Source organism: Filicampus tigris, chromosome 6, assembly GCF_054856515.1.
Source record: "Filicampus tigris isolate MCC_2025a chromosome 6, RoL_Ftig_1.0, whole genome shotgun sequence".
Taxonomy (NCBI): Eukaryota; Metazoa; Chordata; class Actinopteri; order Syngnathiformes; family Syngnathidae; genus Filicampus; species Filicampus tigris.
In genome coordinates this window covers 5,446,644-5,460,934 of record NC_141222.1, presented here as the reverse complement: position 1 = coordinate 5,460,934, position 14,291 = coordinate 5,446,644, and the positions used below count along the sequence as shown (strand labels likewise).

The 14,291-nt window shown below is 42.3% G+C and overlaps 1 protein-coding gene across 1 annotated transcript in view; it reads right to left on the bottom strand.

Annotated features, from left to right (window-relative positions):
• Window positions 1-385: 385 nt before the first annotated feature.
• Window positions 386-14,291, bottom strand: part of sorcs3a (sortilin related VPS10 domain containing receptor 3a) — a 241,772-nt gene continuing 227,866 nt past the window's right edge. Inside the window, exons 22-27 of the mRNA XM_086033677.1 lie at window positions 14,033-14,145; window positions 6,486-6,617; window positions 6,285-6,384; window positions 2,786-2,891; window positions 2,105-2,265; window positions 386-1,176 (exon numbers count right to left, since the gene is read on the bottom strand). Coding sequence (XP_085889803.1) covers window positions 1,118-1,176; window positions 2,105-2,265; window positions 2,786-2,891; window positions 6,285-6,384; window positions 6,486-6,617; window positions 14,033-14,145 — 671 coding nt within the window. The 3' untranslated portion in view covers window positions 386-1,117. The remainder of the gene's footprint in view (window positions 1,177-2,104; window positions 2,266-2,785; window positions 2,892-6,284; window positions 6,385-6,485; window positions 6,618-14,032; window positions 14,146-14,291) is intronic.

Here is a 14,291-nt window from a genome sequence, read left to right as displayed (position 1 = left end):
TCTCACACATCTCTCTAATGCATGACTTAACTTTTACATAGTTGGCCTAGTGCTGTAACATTCAGAATTTGAGACGGCCTGTTGCTGTGATACAGTAGAATGCTGTCCATCAGATGATGAAGCTGCTAGATTTTGAGAGCTTTGCCTGAAAAGCTTTAATAAATTGCTTGATGGATAATGAAAGATAACTATTAAATATGCATTTTTATAAAATGTTCCAAAATGTGTAACTTCGCAACTACAAGACATGGAAGGTACATTATCAATGGGTGAATACTTTGACGACTCATTACCCTAATAACGTACTTGTATTAGCGTTTAATCTGACACCAGTTCAGATTGTTCATTTACTGACAGACGCAAATGCAATAATGCAGCTTTATCTCCGTATACATTTTATACACAATACAAAATGAAAGTATTAACATTGAACATAGCCATTTTGCAAATGTACATTTAATTTCCAGAAATTTCAGGGTATGAAAATGCGTAGAAAGAGATATACATTTCTTTCAAGATGTCAAGAAGAGCACTACTCTTAAAATAAGAATGTGTTTTTTAATTTGTTTTTTTTTTTTTTTTGGGGCGGGGTGACTGAAAAACAACTATTTACAGTAAATTATTTACATAAATGTAATCATCAGTTGCAACAGGCACTGGTCAATGACCTTATTAAAACAAAGCTGACGTCTTAATTTTTCAGACTTTCAAAAGCACACTATTTGTCTGCTCTTTTGCCATGACACACGATGGGCCTTTAAAAAGCTTTATGGTATATACAAGACATGGTGATCGTGTATGTATTAGCATTATTTGAGTTAAATATTTAGACATCGTGGTCTATACATAAGCAGAGCTAATTTCTGAAGCAAAGTATTTTGCCAACTTTACAAATGTGTTACCAACCGATACACGCACAAAACTGATTGATGTCTTGTCTTCAGACAACAAAATAATCTCATTCAATACATTGATTTGCTGCGTGGATGTTGAACATGACTTCCATGCACGGCTGTAAAAATGAGGTCTCTTAGAAAACTATTAACAGCAGTTGTGTTGAGAATAACAAAACTGAAAGAGAGACCACTTGACACTACATTGCTCTATAGTACACGCTCTACACACTAGTACAGTTTGGAATCTCCCTTGTGCTCTCACGGGCGTTTGCGACTCCCCCTGAGAAGACAGGATACAGAAAAAATACAAGCAGAAGAAATGACAATTAGTACAACAACTGTACAGTATGTATATTAAACAAGTTTTCTGTTTGACAACGATTTGAGAAAAAAGTCATTTATTCATGCACAATTATATCAACCATTGGTAAACCCAATAGTACACACAAAATGATTAAAGAAGGCTGCCTCGTTATGAAATATGAAATAAATATCTGTGAGGTCTGTGGTTAGCCAAAATGCACAGGGAACTTAAATTGCAGCGGAGGTTCTCCAGCTTGTGCTACGGTCACAAAGACACAAATTTAGATTGCAAAAACTTGATGTGATTGCAAATGTATTAAACCCCCAAAAAGTGATATAAAAGTCGAGTACGTGTTTCAATGAAATTAATATCATATTCATGTGGTGGATTATATCCTCATGTTTTTATTAAGAAATTAATCCAAAAAAGAAAAAAACCCATAAACGTGGCCTTCAATAAAAAGCAGCTAGTAAAGATACATTGAAACTAAACAAAGTAAAAATGAGAATAATAGTAAGTGCAAGAATAAAATGTGTGTGGGCAGTTCGAAATGATTATCTTCCACAGATGTATATTGCGCAATACAGCAAATTTCATTCTTGATAATTTGTTGACAACTGATCAACATTGTCACTTTTTGGCAGTCTGTGTACACATTTCGAGTAACCACAAGGTCAATCAAAACTGAGAATTTTAACAGTCGTAACTTTCTTTTGCATGTCTGTGTGAAATGTTAGGGGAAGCAGAACTGTGGATTCATTTTAACATCCTGTCTGTATATTGTTTTTACAACTCTCAACTCTATTTGATTCAAAAGCACTATTTCACCTATTGGGTGAAATGGGGGTTGAGCCCAGTACTATAACTGAATCTATTCTATCCATTTTGGTGCTCAATAACTTACTTTTGACTCTTAAATCCAGTTCTTTCTCCATGAGGTCTTTGGATGAGGAGAACTCATTCAGTGTTATTTTTGGCATGCTGTCACCTTGGCCCACCGAGCTAATCATCTCTTGCTCCTTCTCCTGGTTCACTTCTGCGTATATGTTTATCCAAGGTATTTTTCTAAAAGTTTGCAAGAAGAAACAGAACTTCAGGAGGCCTATAGTCTGGAACTTGCATAGTAAAAAAAAAAAAAACACAAAAGAAAAGAAAAAAGAAAAAAGCCAGGCAAATGTTCGCCTTTCACATCAAATCCAATATCATGTCCAGTTAACATTCATTCTAATTATTGATTGTCAATTTGAGAAATATTTCTCTTTAGACTAGTGGGTGGAATTCCATATTCATTATTAAGAAGGACATTTTTTTTTCATAAAGGTAATGATTTTTGAAAATCTTGTAGCACATATAAGGCACTTGCGCTAAATGATAGTACACACTGCATTCCATTACTGATGATATTCTCTTCATATCCTGCACATACTGGGATGATGCTACCCGTGGCCTAAAGAGAAATGTAAAAAGTCTAATTTCCAGACATGACCGTAAAGGATGAGTCTAGATGGGACCATCAATAATGGATTATCTGATAACATACACATTGTAGGTTTCAACGTAATTCTATTGTGGAGAAGGTTTGTACCTCTTGAATTTGTAGATGAGAAACACGGCAAGGCCAAGGAAGACCACTGATAAGAGCATCAGCATAGCAGAGCTCCTATGTCGAAGGTTGGAGTCCACCAAGGGTGCTGTCGGAACATGGAGTCATTTAACAATTGCTACGTTAACAAATCTCCAGTATAATCATTTTGTTTATGTATTACCACAATTTACAAGCAAACGTTTAGAAAATGCTACTGCTAAATGATGGATGTATATAAGATAGCTAAATGTCCACAGTCCTGAAGTTAAGGTTGATGCAGAGATCCTGTCCGTCCTGTCCACCCTCCTCACTTGACTCAGTAAGCTTGCAGCTTCTTGATGCTCAGGAAAACTACCCGATTTAAACATGGAATGAAAATATTTTGATCATTGAAACATTTAGTCTCTGAGGCGCCGTGACTGAATCTCATTATTTACAATGGTATGATATTTTTTTGGACTGCTAGGCCTAATGGTACTGCAAACACATTTCAGTTAAACGTAAAAAATAACAGAAAGCCAATTATGAAAACACATGGTGACGCGATCTTGCGAGCTGTGGAGCAATCATTGGAGTTTTCTTTGAAACATCTACTTTCAAAGCGATTTGACAGTAACGTTTTTAAATGACAATCATTTTTTATAGTTACATTGTGCATGGACTAAACGTTGACGCAATTTCCTCCTATGAGTAGGTAGCAACATTTTCAAAATGGTCGCATGCTAAAATGCATTATTTTGCCTGTTAAAAGCATGATAAAAACCTTACAATGACAACAGGATCACTTACTGTAATAGGTAAAAAAACTGACAAAGATATACACTTTTGAATTTCATAATTGAGCCTCAATTACCATCTTTTGTTTTTCACTGAAGCAAAAGAAAAGCTGTGACCCAAGAAATGGTTTTCATCCCATAAAATCGTAAAACTTTCTTAATCATTCAAATATTCCCATGATATGTTTATTGCAGACTCATTTGCCTATGGTCATTTTCATGATACATTAATTCAATCATTAATTTGGCTAGGGGGGCTCCGTAGGTAGGCGGTCGACCAGATGTCTTTTTTTCTTTCTTTCTTTTTATTAATAAACATGGTTGTCGGCAAGCATTTCCTGGTCGAGTCCCCTCTCTGGTCCTCTTCGAAAACACTCGGCAACTATCGGCACTATTTGCCGCCCCTTCCAGCAAATGCCGCCCGAGGCGACTGCCTGGTTTGCCTACGCAAAGTATTCCGCCTGCAGCGTTATCTGAGAATGAAGCAGTCCCAAACCACTTCCACGCCTGTGTCGGGAAAGCAGCTCTATTTCCTCATTGTTTGTTTATGCAGTTTGTGGCACTAGTGTTTTAATGACCATTTAGTCATCTGCGCTGGTGCAGTAAAAGTTGTCCAGTCTATTCTGCTAGACCACTTGGTCACAAGGCCAGCAGAAGCAGAGCCGAGCTCTCCGTCTGTGAAGTGGGTGCCTAATATCACCCCTCCTCCAGGTAGAGACTGACCTGATATGCTACCGTTGCGTGTGTTGAAAGCGGGCGTTAAGTTGGATGTGAAAGAGAGGTTGATTTAATTCATACTAATGTTGTTTAGGACTACCAGGATTTTGAAACCGTGAGACCCATCACATCCGTCATTTTGCGCTCTGACAATGACGTCAGAGTGGTGATGTCAGAGACACTAATCACAGCTCACCTGTTTTATGAAGCTGAGCCATGATTGGCCGTTATCTGAGCCCTGACCGACTGTGATGTCATTTTCAGTCGACAGAAGTGACAAAATGGCCATCCCGTGAGATGGCTAAAAACTGGTGCATTTCGCTGCGTAACTCATATTCCACAAACGCAATATTAAAAAGAATGCTGTGTTTCAACTAGTGGGCCTGCATAGAACATATTCTAGTAAAACAAATGTTTGGGTTGGCTTCCCATTTAATAAGATAAAATTCCACCATGGGAATGAAATACTGTCTGTACAGAATTAGGAAAAGTTAAGAGGCCAGGAGCATCGTCAATCTACAGTATATACATCAAGTAATAACACATCAAAGTCTGAAAACCGTCAAACTGATGGCTCTAGTAGTCCTAGTGTAAATCACAATGTCTTCAGTGATTTTGTGTTTGGTCCTCTTGTGTTTAAACCGTTTCCTCTGACCGCCACACCAACGCTGACGTCGCCCAGCCCATCGCGCAGTGCCCACACCGGGCCCAGAGTGGGCGGACATTCGTACTAGACCACACGCTCTGGACGTCACCCATGACGGGCGCCACTGATGGCCTGTTGGACAAGCACCGTGGACAGATGGACATGCTGTCGCTGGTCAACATGGATTACGTAGCCATGGTTCACCAGTCTGCCACTGTGCCCGCCAGCCTGCTACAGCCCACCACGGAGCTCCACTTTTCCCACTATGTGAAGAAGACGGCAAAGTTCTTAACTGATTATGCGATGTTTGTGATTGTGTAATTGCCATATTGGTTTTTGGTTAACCTATTGGCTAATACAAAGCAATTCATGTAGATTTAGATCCTTCAACATTTATTTACGCTTCGGTTGGGATTTGAACTGACACATCCAAAACCTGCGATTTCGCTCACGTCAACCGAATGGTTTGGGGTTCGGACGTTACCACTCTCCACGGCTAGCCTACGTGGTCCGGCAGCATTTATTTAATCAATTGCCAAACATACAAAATATGACTGAAGGAAGGCAGTAGAGGCAGATGTTTATTTGTACAGATGCTTGCCAAAGTGCTTCACACATCACATTTGTAGCTGTGTGTTCTTTTATCCTTGGTTCCTATCAATAATACAGTGCAGTTGGAGACCTTACTAATTCCCTTCTTTCTTAACTGCCACATTTTGATAAACGGACCTGCCTGAGCAGAACGGTTGAAGCAGATGAACAGTTCTTGAGAATGCGTCATGTTGGAAGTTATTCGGGCTCCAGTTGGGTATCGTCTAAATGTCAACAGAGTGCAGCACACCATACAAGTCTTTACACTAGAGCTGCTTTGACTTAAATATTTGGAAATTACTTTTTACAATTCTGAACTCTGCATTTGTCCTCCAGGACTATATTTTTAGTATTAGTAGTTAAAAAAAAAAAAATCCACTTTTTATTGTTGTTTTATTAAGTGAAATGTAATGTATTGTACAGTGTCCTTGCCAAGAAAGGCACCTTTGAATAAAATGCATTTATTATTATTATTATTATTATTATTATTATTATTATTATTATTATTATCAGTTAAAAATGTGATGATAAAATGACAAAAGAAACTGAACTGATGTTCAGAATTTTCAAGCAGACATAAACAGAGCCTTCGTTTTAAAGATACTGTTCTGCCCTGTGTATTTTCAAAGCATATCTCGTAATCGCCTTATTAGCACTGCTGATAACATAATGGTCTGATAATAACAGAAAGGAAGCAAAAAGACACAAATTAAAAGGGTGAAAATGAAATGAATTCCAAACAAAAGCGACCCAAGAAAATCTTTCTTACCTAGTGTTAGCTGTGTGTTATATACAATCACCCTCACGCCAGGCTTCAGCTCAAATTCCACCAGATTCTGGTTCAGTGCACTTACAATAATGTTTGAAACCTGTTTAGAAAATGCAGCAGGGGTTTAATAGTTTTTTTGTTTGTTTTTAGAACATGGTTTCATCCAATGTCATCATCTTACAAAATAGTTATCAGTCATACTTGGTCTAGTTCCTCTTCACTCTTTTTCTTGTCATGTGACTGGTTCTTGTGCGGTAACAGAAAAAGCTCAGCAGCAGTTGGTACTCCAGGGAACACAGCTACCAAAAGCTGTTCTTCTGGGAACTCAGCCACCTATGGCAAAGCAAGAATAAAAAATGCACAATCTAAACCAGTTTTAAGAAAGGGAGGTACATTCTATATGAAGCAAGTGTGTAGTGCACAGACATTATCATTTCCTGTCTATCCTTTAAATGATGGACGAACATAAATGTAGCATCTTTGAAATGAACACAGAACAGCAGCAATGTATATTTTTTAACATACATCGTATATTGTACTCATATAAAAGACAAGAAAAAAATAATCAAAAAATTCAATTTCATCAATCATTGATTTTATCCTCCTGATATCTTCCCTACTATTAAAATTATTTTCCAAGCTGAACTCAATAACAATGTCACAGTACATTTCAGTGGTGATCATTCTTTTGAAGTCCGAGAGGTATTTTTTTTTTGTAACAAAGGCAGACAATGTGGCAAAGACAAACCAAAAAAATTGCATGCACGGTAGTAGAGAACATTACTCAAAAATGATAGACAGAGAAATGGAGGGGAAACCTAGTGAGTAAATGACTGTAAAATCAAATATAAAATAAAAAAAGAAAAATATAGTGTTTTATGTCAATTTATTGATCAACACTTGTGTATTATGGCCTTTTTATTGTTTAATATTGTATTACTATTTATTGTTTAATGTTTGTAAAGTGCTTTGTTATAGCTCCAGCTGGAATGAATTGCCAGAGTTGGGCAGTCCGTCCCAGGGCCGGACCGGTCGGACCCTCTTTTTTATGGATAAGGGTGGGGGGTCGAGGCCTGAAGGGTATCCACGTCAAGGGTGGAGGGTTGCAGCCGGACCGGCAAAAAAGGGTCAAGTGCCCAGCTCTGTGAATTGCGCTATATAAATTGTATTGTATTGTATTGCATTGTATTGTATTGTATTGGGGCGGCACAGTGGTTGACTGGTTCTCCCCGTGCCTGCGTGGGTTTTCTCCGGGTCCTCCGGTTTCCTCCCACATTCCAAAAACATGCATGGTAAATTGATTGGACTCTCTAAATTGCCCCTAGGTGTGATTGTGGGTGCGGATGTTTGTCTGTGTGTGCCCTGCGATTGGCTGGCAACCAATTCCGGGTGTCCCCCGCCTACTGCCCGAAGACAGCTGTGATAGGCTCCAGCGACCCTTGTGAGGATAAACGGTATTGATAATGGATGGATGGATGTATTGTATTGTATAGTCGACTAATCACCAACAGTAGTGCTGTAGATTTGCACTAACACTATGAAACTACCTATAATTACAAAAAAATATGTGAAATCAAATGAGTAAAATTAGGGAAAAGCACTGTGTTAATGAAAACAAACTAAACACGTTTTTGGTTTTGCTTGTCTAATAATCACAAATTAATCTACACATTAAAAATGTGGTATGCACCTGCACTGGAAAAAAAATAGCAATCTCTAGAAATCTAAATTAGTACATTCTCACGAGTCAATGTGATGTATTTTATTGTGAGATTGCCATTAAGGGTTTGTGGAAAATAGGTCATGTTGTGTGAACTTGGAGAGCTGAGATTTCTGATTTCTAAACGCAAATACTCGGTGCATAGTCACAGAGACGATGAGGCAGCAAGTCGTATTGCTTGCTCGATTTTCGCTGACTAATGCCTCCATAATCCGTAGAAGATGCTACCATATGTTAGCGTACCACAACAGGACATGCACAGTAGCCTGTGTGTGCTAACTAAAGCTAGCTTTCAGAAACGACTGTCCCAATGTGTGAAATGAAATCAATTGCTAATGCTAGCGCTAACTTGGGAGCCATGATGCCATTACCCACAATGCTTCTGTTTGCATCATGGTTGACCCGGATTACTACTACTGCGCATGTGCGATGCAGAGAAGCATGCCAGCCGTGGGATACAAGCTTTTTTGAGAGGAAAACACAACAACAAATAATTAGATGTATAAATAAACAACAAGTCCACTCTTAAAATTAACAGTTGACAATTTTGATCGTTGAAGTAGTCGTGTTAGGGATCTAATCTTGGCAGCTCTAGTGTCAAGTAATTTACCCATTGTGCGTATGCAGTTTGTTTACAGCAGAGACATGGAGTTGCAAATCGATTCTTTTATTTTTTTACATCGATGCATATTTTAAGCATGTATATTGATATAAAATCGATTTTCGATAAATCGTAACATCATTAGAGATTTATTGTCAAAAGTGTCAAAACTTTAGCACGAGACGTTTGACCTCATTCACTAATGAATGTGTGGAAATGATCTTACTCTGCGCACAAGTTCAGTGTATACGCAAAATCACTTTAAGAGTCACTGCCAGCCAGGAGACACAGTCTCTACTCTCCAGTGTGTCCTAGGCTGTGTTGGCTGCTCCAGAGCACCAGCCACTTCACTTTCTGCCGATATGCAGACCCATTGCCGTTATTGATGTGGCAGATGACCAACGCTCTTTCGAAGCTGTGTGCGTGAGCAATTGCGCATTGCACTCATCCTTACAGTGCACAGCAAATGTATGCAGCACATAAAAAAATCCAACTCGAGCTGTGTTTGCATTTTGATATTCTTCTCATATAAAGAAACTGAAAAGTTTTATGGGCACATGGACAGAGAAGGAAAGGAAAATGTCACAAAAAAGAGAGAAATGCACAGCGAGTGAAATAATTGTCAAAGAGAAGCCACTCCTACATCAATTTTAAAAATTGCGTCCATAAGTCAATTTCATCTGGGCTGCTTGCCAAATTAGCTAAAAAGTACATTTGAAAACCTGCATCCCGTCCCAAGCATCTGCATTGTGAATGGAAGACACGTCGCAAAGATACACTTAACACTTCCTGTGGCACCTACAAAATACGTCTCTAAATAGCTTCATTGTCAAAGCGTGCATGCCTGTTTTTTTATTCTTAAGTTTTATCGATTGGACCGCAATGACAAATTACACTTTTGAGGAAAAATGAGACACAGAGAAGTTGCATACATCATACAATTTAAGACCCAGATATCAAAATTCATGACTTTTTCCAAGACTAAGTCCCTCCAGGATTTCACATACATTTTTCATGATTGTTACAATCTACAATGCAGAGATGGGCATTCTTTCCCACGGCTGGAATGGTCCGTCCGTCCCGGACGGACACCCATTTTGTGGACAGATGGAGGATGAGAATATATAAACTGTGCATACTGTTATAGTGTCTTAAATTAATACTAATTAGTCCTAAAAAGTTTGTCTTGTTTTTGATTAACATTAAAGCCTACTATACTACTGTATTTTAATGTTGGTCGAGATGGTGGTTCTTGGTGTAAAAAGTTTGATAACCATTGATCGACAGTATTCGCTGTTATTACTACCATCAAGTCGTAGTAGTCGACTTCCGGCGCCGCGCGAGTGGCAGCCCGCTACAGTAGCTCCGGCTCATCGGTGAGCCTTTTCGTGTGTTTTTGTTCTTTAATATTACTCTACCTCATACCTTTTTCGTATAATTGATAGTCGTAACTTGAGTAGCAATGGACACCCAAACTGCGGTATTCTTGCTGCTGCTGATTGCTATTTTTTGCGCGATCGTGTCCGGCGACTTGGCTCGGAGCCGAGCCCCCATTGTTTACAGCCGGAATCAGCTGTTAGCACTCCGTGCTAACCATGCGCCGGCTCCCGGGGCGAGACCCGATATCCCCCGTGAGCTGAGGAGGAAGAGACGGGGATCTCGTGCGGGGGTTAAACGCCGGGAAAGGAGGAGACAATACCATCCCGTCCTCCCGTCTGTTATCATGGGGAATGTTAGATCGCTCCCCAACAAGATGGACGAGCTAGCGGCGCTTACCCGGCACGAGAGGGACTTCCGGGAGGCTAGCCTGATGCTATTCACGGAGTCGTGGCTAACAACGCTAACGCCGAACGCGGTCGTAGAATTGGACGGCTTCCAAATCATACGCGCGGACAGGACGCTGGAGAGTGGAAAGAGGAAAGTAGGAGGGCTGGCTGTGTTTGTGAACGATAGATGGTGTAATCCTGGGCACATCACGATTAAGGAGCAGCTTTGCAGCAGGGATATTGAGCTGCTAGCTGTTGGCATGAGGCCATTCTACATCCCGCGAGAGTTTAGTCACGTGATCGCGGTGACCGTCTACGTCCCACCAGCTGCCAGCAGCGACACAGCCTGTGATGTCTTGACTGCAGCAGTGAGCAGGCTACAAACACAGCACCCAAATGCCCTGGTACTCATCTCTGGTGACTTCAATCATGCCTCCCCTTCCTCCTCTCTGCCTTCATTCACACAGTATGTCACCTGCCACACCAGAGACAATAAAACACTGGACCTTTTCTATGCCAACACCAAGGAGGCATACACATCACTGCCCCTCCCCCCGTTGGGCAAAGCTGATCACAACCTGGTGGCTCTCCAGTCTGTGTACAAACCTCTGGTCCGCAGGCAGCCAGCTGTGACCCGCACGGTTCAGAGATGGTCTGGAGAGGCCGAGGAGGCCTTAAAGGACTGCTTCAGCACAACTGTGTGGGAAGTATTCAGCGATGCTCACGGGGAAGACATTAGTAGTCTAACGGACACTGTTACAGACTATATTAATTTCTGCATGGAGAACACCATACCCACCAGGACAGTAAGGTGTTTCTCCAACAACAAACCCTGGATCACACCAGACATAAAAGCTCTCCTGAAGGAGAAGAGGAGGGCTTTTGCGTCAGGCAACATAGAGGAGCGGAGGACTGTGCAGCGTCAGCTGAGGAGGAGGATCAGAGAGGGGAAAAGGTCCTACAGGAAGAGGATGGAGGAGCAGCTGCTGCAGAATAACGCCAGGGGAGTCTGGAGGGGCCTGAAGACCATCTCAGGCCACGGACAACCCAAGACCCGGACTGGGGGGGACCTGCAGTGGGCAAATGAGCTGAATCTCTTTTTCAATAGGTTCGATCAGATGCCTGCCTCCACTCAGTCTCTCCTGCTGCAGTCTCCACCTACTCCTCCTGCTGGGCGTGTCACCCCCTCCCCTCTTTTCTCCACAGTCTCCAGCTCCCAGCTACACCAGATAGCCACCACTCCTTCCTGTCCAGCCTTGGCCTTCACAACATCTCAGGTGAGGAACCAGCTGAAGAAGATGAAGGCGAGGAAGGCAGCGGGTCCAGATGGCATCAGCCCCCAGCTCCTCAAATCCTGCGCAGACCAGCTGTGTGGAATTGTCCAGCACATGTTCAACCTGAGCCTGAAGCTGGGCAGAGTCCCCCAGCTATGGAAAACATCCTGCCTGGTCCCGGTGCCAAAGACCCCCCACCCGAAGGAGCTCAACAGCTTCAGACCAGTGGCGCTGACGTCTCACCTGATGAAGACCCTGGAGAGACTGGTCCTTGTCCACCTGCGCCCCCTGGTGAGTTCCTCAATGGACCCACTCCAGTTCGCATACCAGCCTGGCATCAGTGTGGATGATGCCATCATCTACCTCCTCCACACTTCACTCTCCCACCTGGAGAAGGCGGGGAGCACTGTGAGGATCATGTTCTTTGATTTCTCCAGTGCTTTCAACACCATCCAGCCCACCCTACTGGGAGACAAGCTGGAGCGGGCGGGGGTGGCGCACCACCTCACCACATGGATCCAGGACTACCTCACAAACCGGCCACAGTATGTGAGGACACAGGACTGTGTGTCTGACGTGCTCCTCTGCAGCACGGGGGCCCCACAGGGAACTGTCTTGGCTCCCTTCCTGTTCACCCTCTACACCTCGGACTTCAACTACAACACCCCTACCTGTCACCTGCAGAAGTTCTCTGACGACTCTGCGATTGTCGGCCTCATCACAGGCGGAGATGATCGGGAGTACAGAGAACTTACTCAGGGTTTTGTGGACTGGTGCCAGCAGAACCGCCTCCTGATCAATGCGGGGAAATCCAAAGAAATGGTGGTGGATTTCGGTAGGCGCCAGCACTCTTCACCTGCACCAGTGAATATCCGGGGAACAGATGTTGAGAGAGTCTCAACTTACAAGTACCTGGGTGTTCATCTGAACAATAAACTGGACTGGTGCGACAACACAGACGCCCTCTATAGGAAGAGTCAGAGCAGATCTTCCTACTCAGGAGACTGAGGTCTTTTGGGGTTCAGGGGACACTCCTCAGGAACTTTTATGACTCGGTGGTTGCATCGGTCATCTTCCAGGGAGTGGTCACCTGGGCAGGCGGCGTCTCGGCCCGGGACAAGAAGCGGCTGGACAAACTGGTCAAGAGGGCCGGCTCTGTCCTGGGCTGCTCCCTGGACTCTGTGGACTCGGTGGGGGACAGGAGGATGTTGGCCAAGCTGTCATCAATGCTGGGCAACCCGGACCACCCCCTCCAGGGCACCCTAACAGCACTCCACAGCACCTTCAGTGACAGACTGTTACACCCTCGCTGTGCAAAGGAGAGATTCCGCCGTTCCTTCTTGCCTGCTGCTGTCAGACTCTTTAACAAGAACATTGTGTAGTATCTACAAACTGGCGGTCATTAGTGCAATTGTGCAGTCCTGCACCTGAGCTCATATCGTGCAATACCCAATATTCCCCACTACTGTAATACCGTGCAATACTCAACATTCCCCACTACTGTTAGTCTAGTTTTATTTTTATCCAATGCTGTTCCTTACATTTCACTACAGCACTGCAGCACTGTCACTTAGAGTATTTTTTCCTCTGTACTATGTACAGGCCGAAATGAGTGTTCCTCATATTTTTTATGTAGATGTAGGTTGGTGTGTATACACATGTGTATATACACATGTTACTGCGTATATCTACATAGGTTTGATTCTAAATGTTTGCTGTCAATGTTATACATTAATGGCCACATTATGCCGCCGCCCCTGTGTGACCTATATCTTTGCTACTGTAACAATGAAAATTTCCCCACTGTGGGATCAATAAAGGCATTCTTATCTTATCTTATCTTATAACAGGATAATCATTGAAAGATTCAGGTCAGCATTACTATAGCCTAGAAGTTTATGCAGTGACATATTGTTTCTAGTCAGAAATTGCTGTGTAAAATTTAGTGATTGCTCTCACACCTCCTACATTTCATTATGGAAAGTATATATGCACACATGTACGCACACGCACGCACACACAGTAAAACGCCAATAGGGCCATTTTAAGGTCCCATGCTCAGAAGTTAGCAGATCATTTTGTACAGTGTGTGTGACTTTCATAATTGAGGAATTAGAGCTCATGAGGCAATTTCCTAGGGGAGAAGGGAAGCAGAGGCGTCTTCACACCTGTCTGATGATGAATCACAGGGTGGCCTGAGGGTGTTCTCTTGCCGCACCAATGACTTCAGAGCAGTTAATGGGATATAGGAAATATTTGAGGAAAAACCTAGACAAGGAGTCATATAGCCGATACGAAGATAGAAAGGAAAGCATATCAAAGACAGAGCGACAGGAGAGGTGGGAGGAAAAGGAGAGGGCATCAGTGAGCAAATGAAAATCACTCACTTGGAGAACAGCCTTCTTAATTACTCTCCCCACATCCTGCCTCCACTCGGATAAATCAGGGTTGAACTCATCCAGATTTGGGGAGAATGATAAAAGCAGAGATTTGAAGAATTCTGTCAAGGAGAGCCAGGGTAGAAGAGCTTTTAATTCATTTGAATATAAAGGTGGTGTTCTTTTTCCAAAGTCGAGTCCTACCACCTGTCATTAGGTTCACATTCATTCTCAGGTTTGGGTTAGGTTATCCCCTGCACTACTTTTT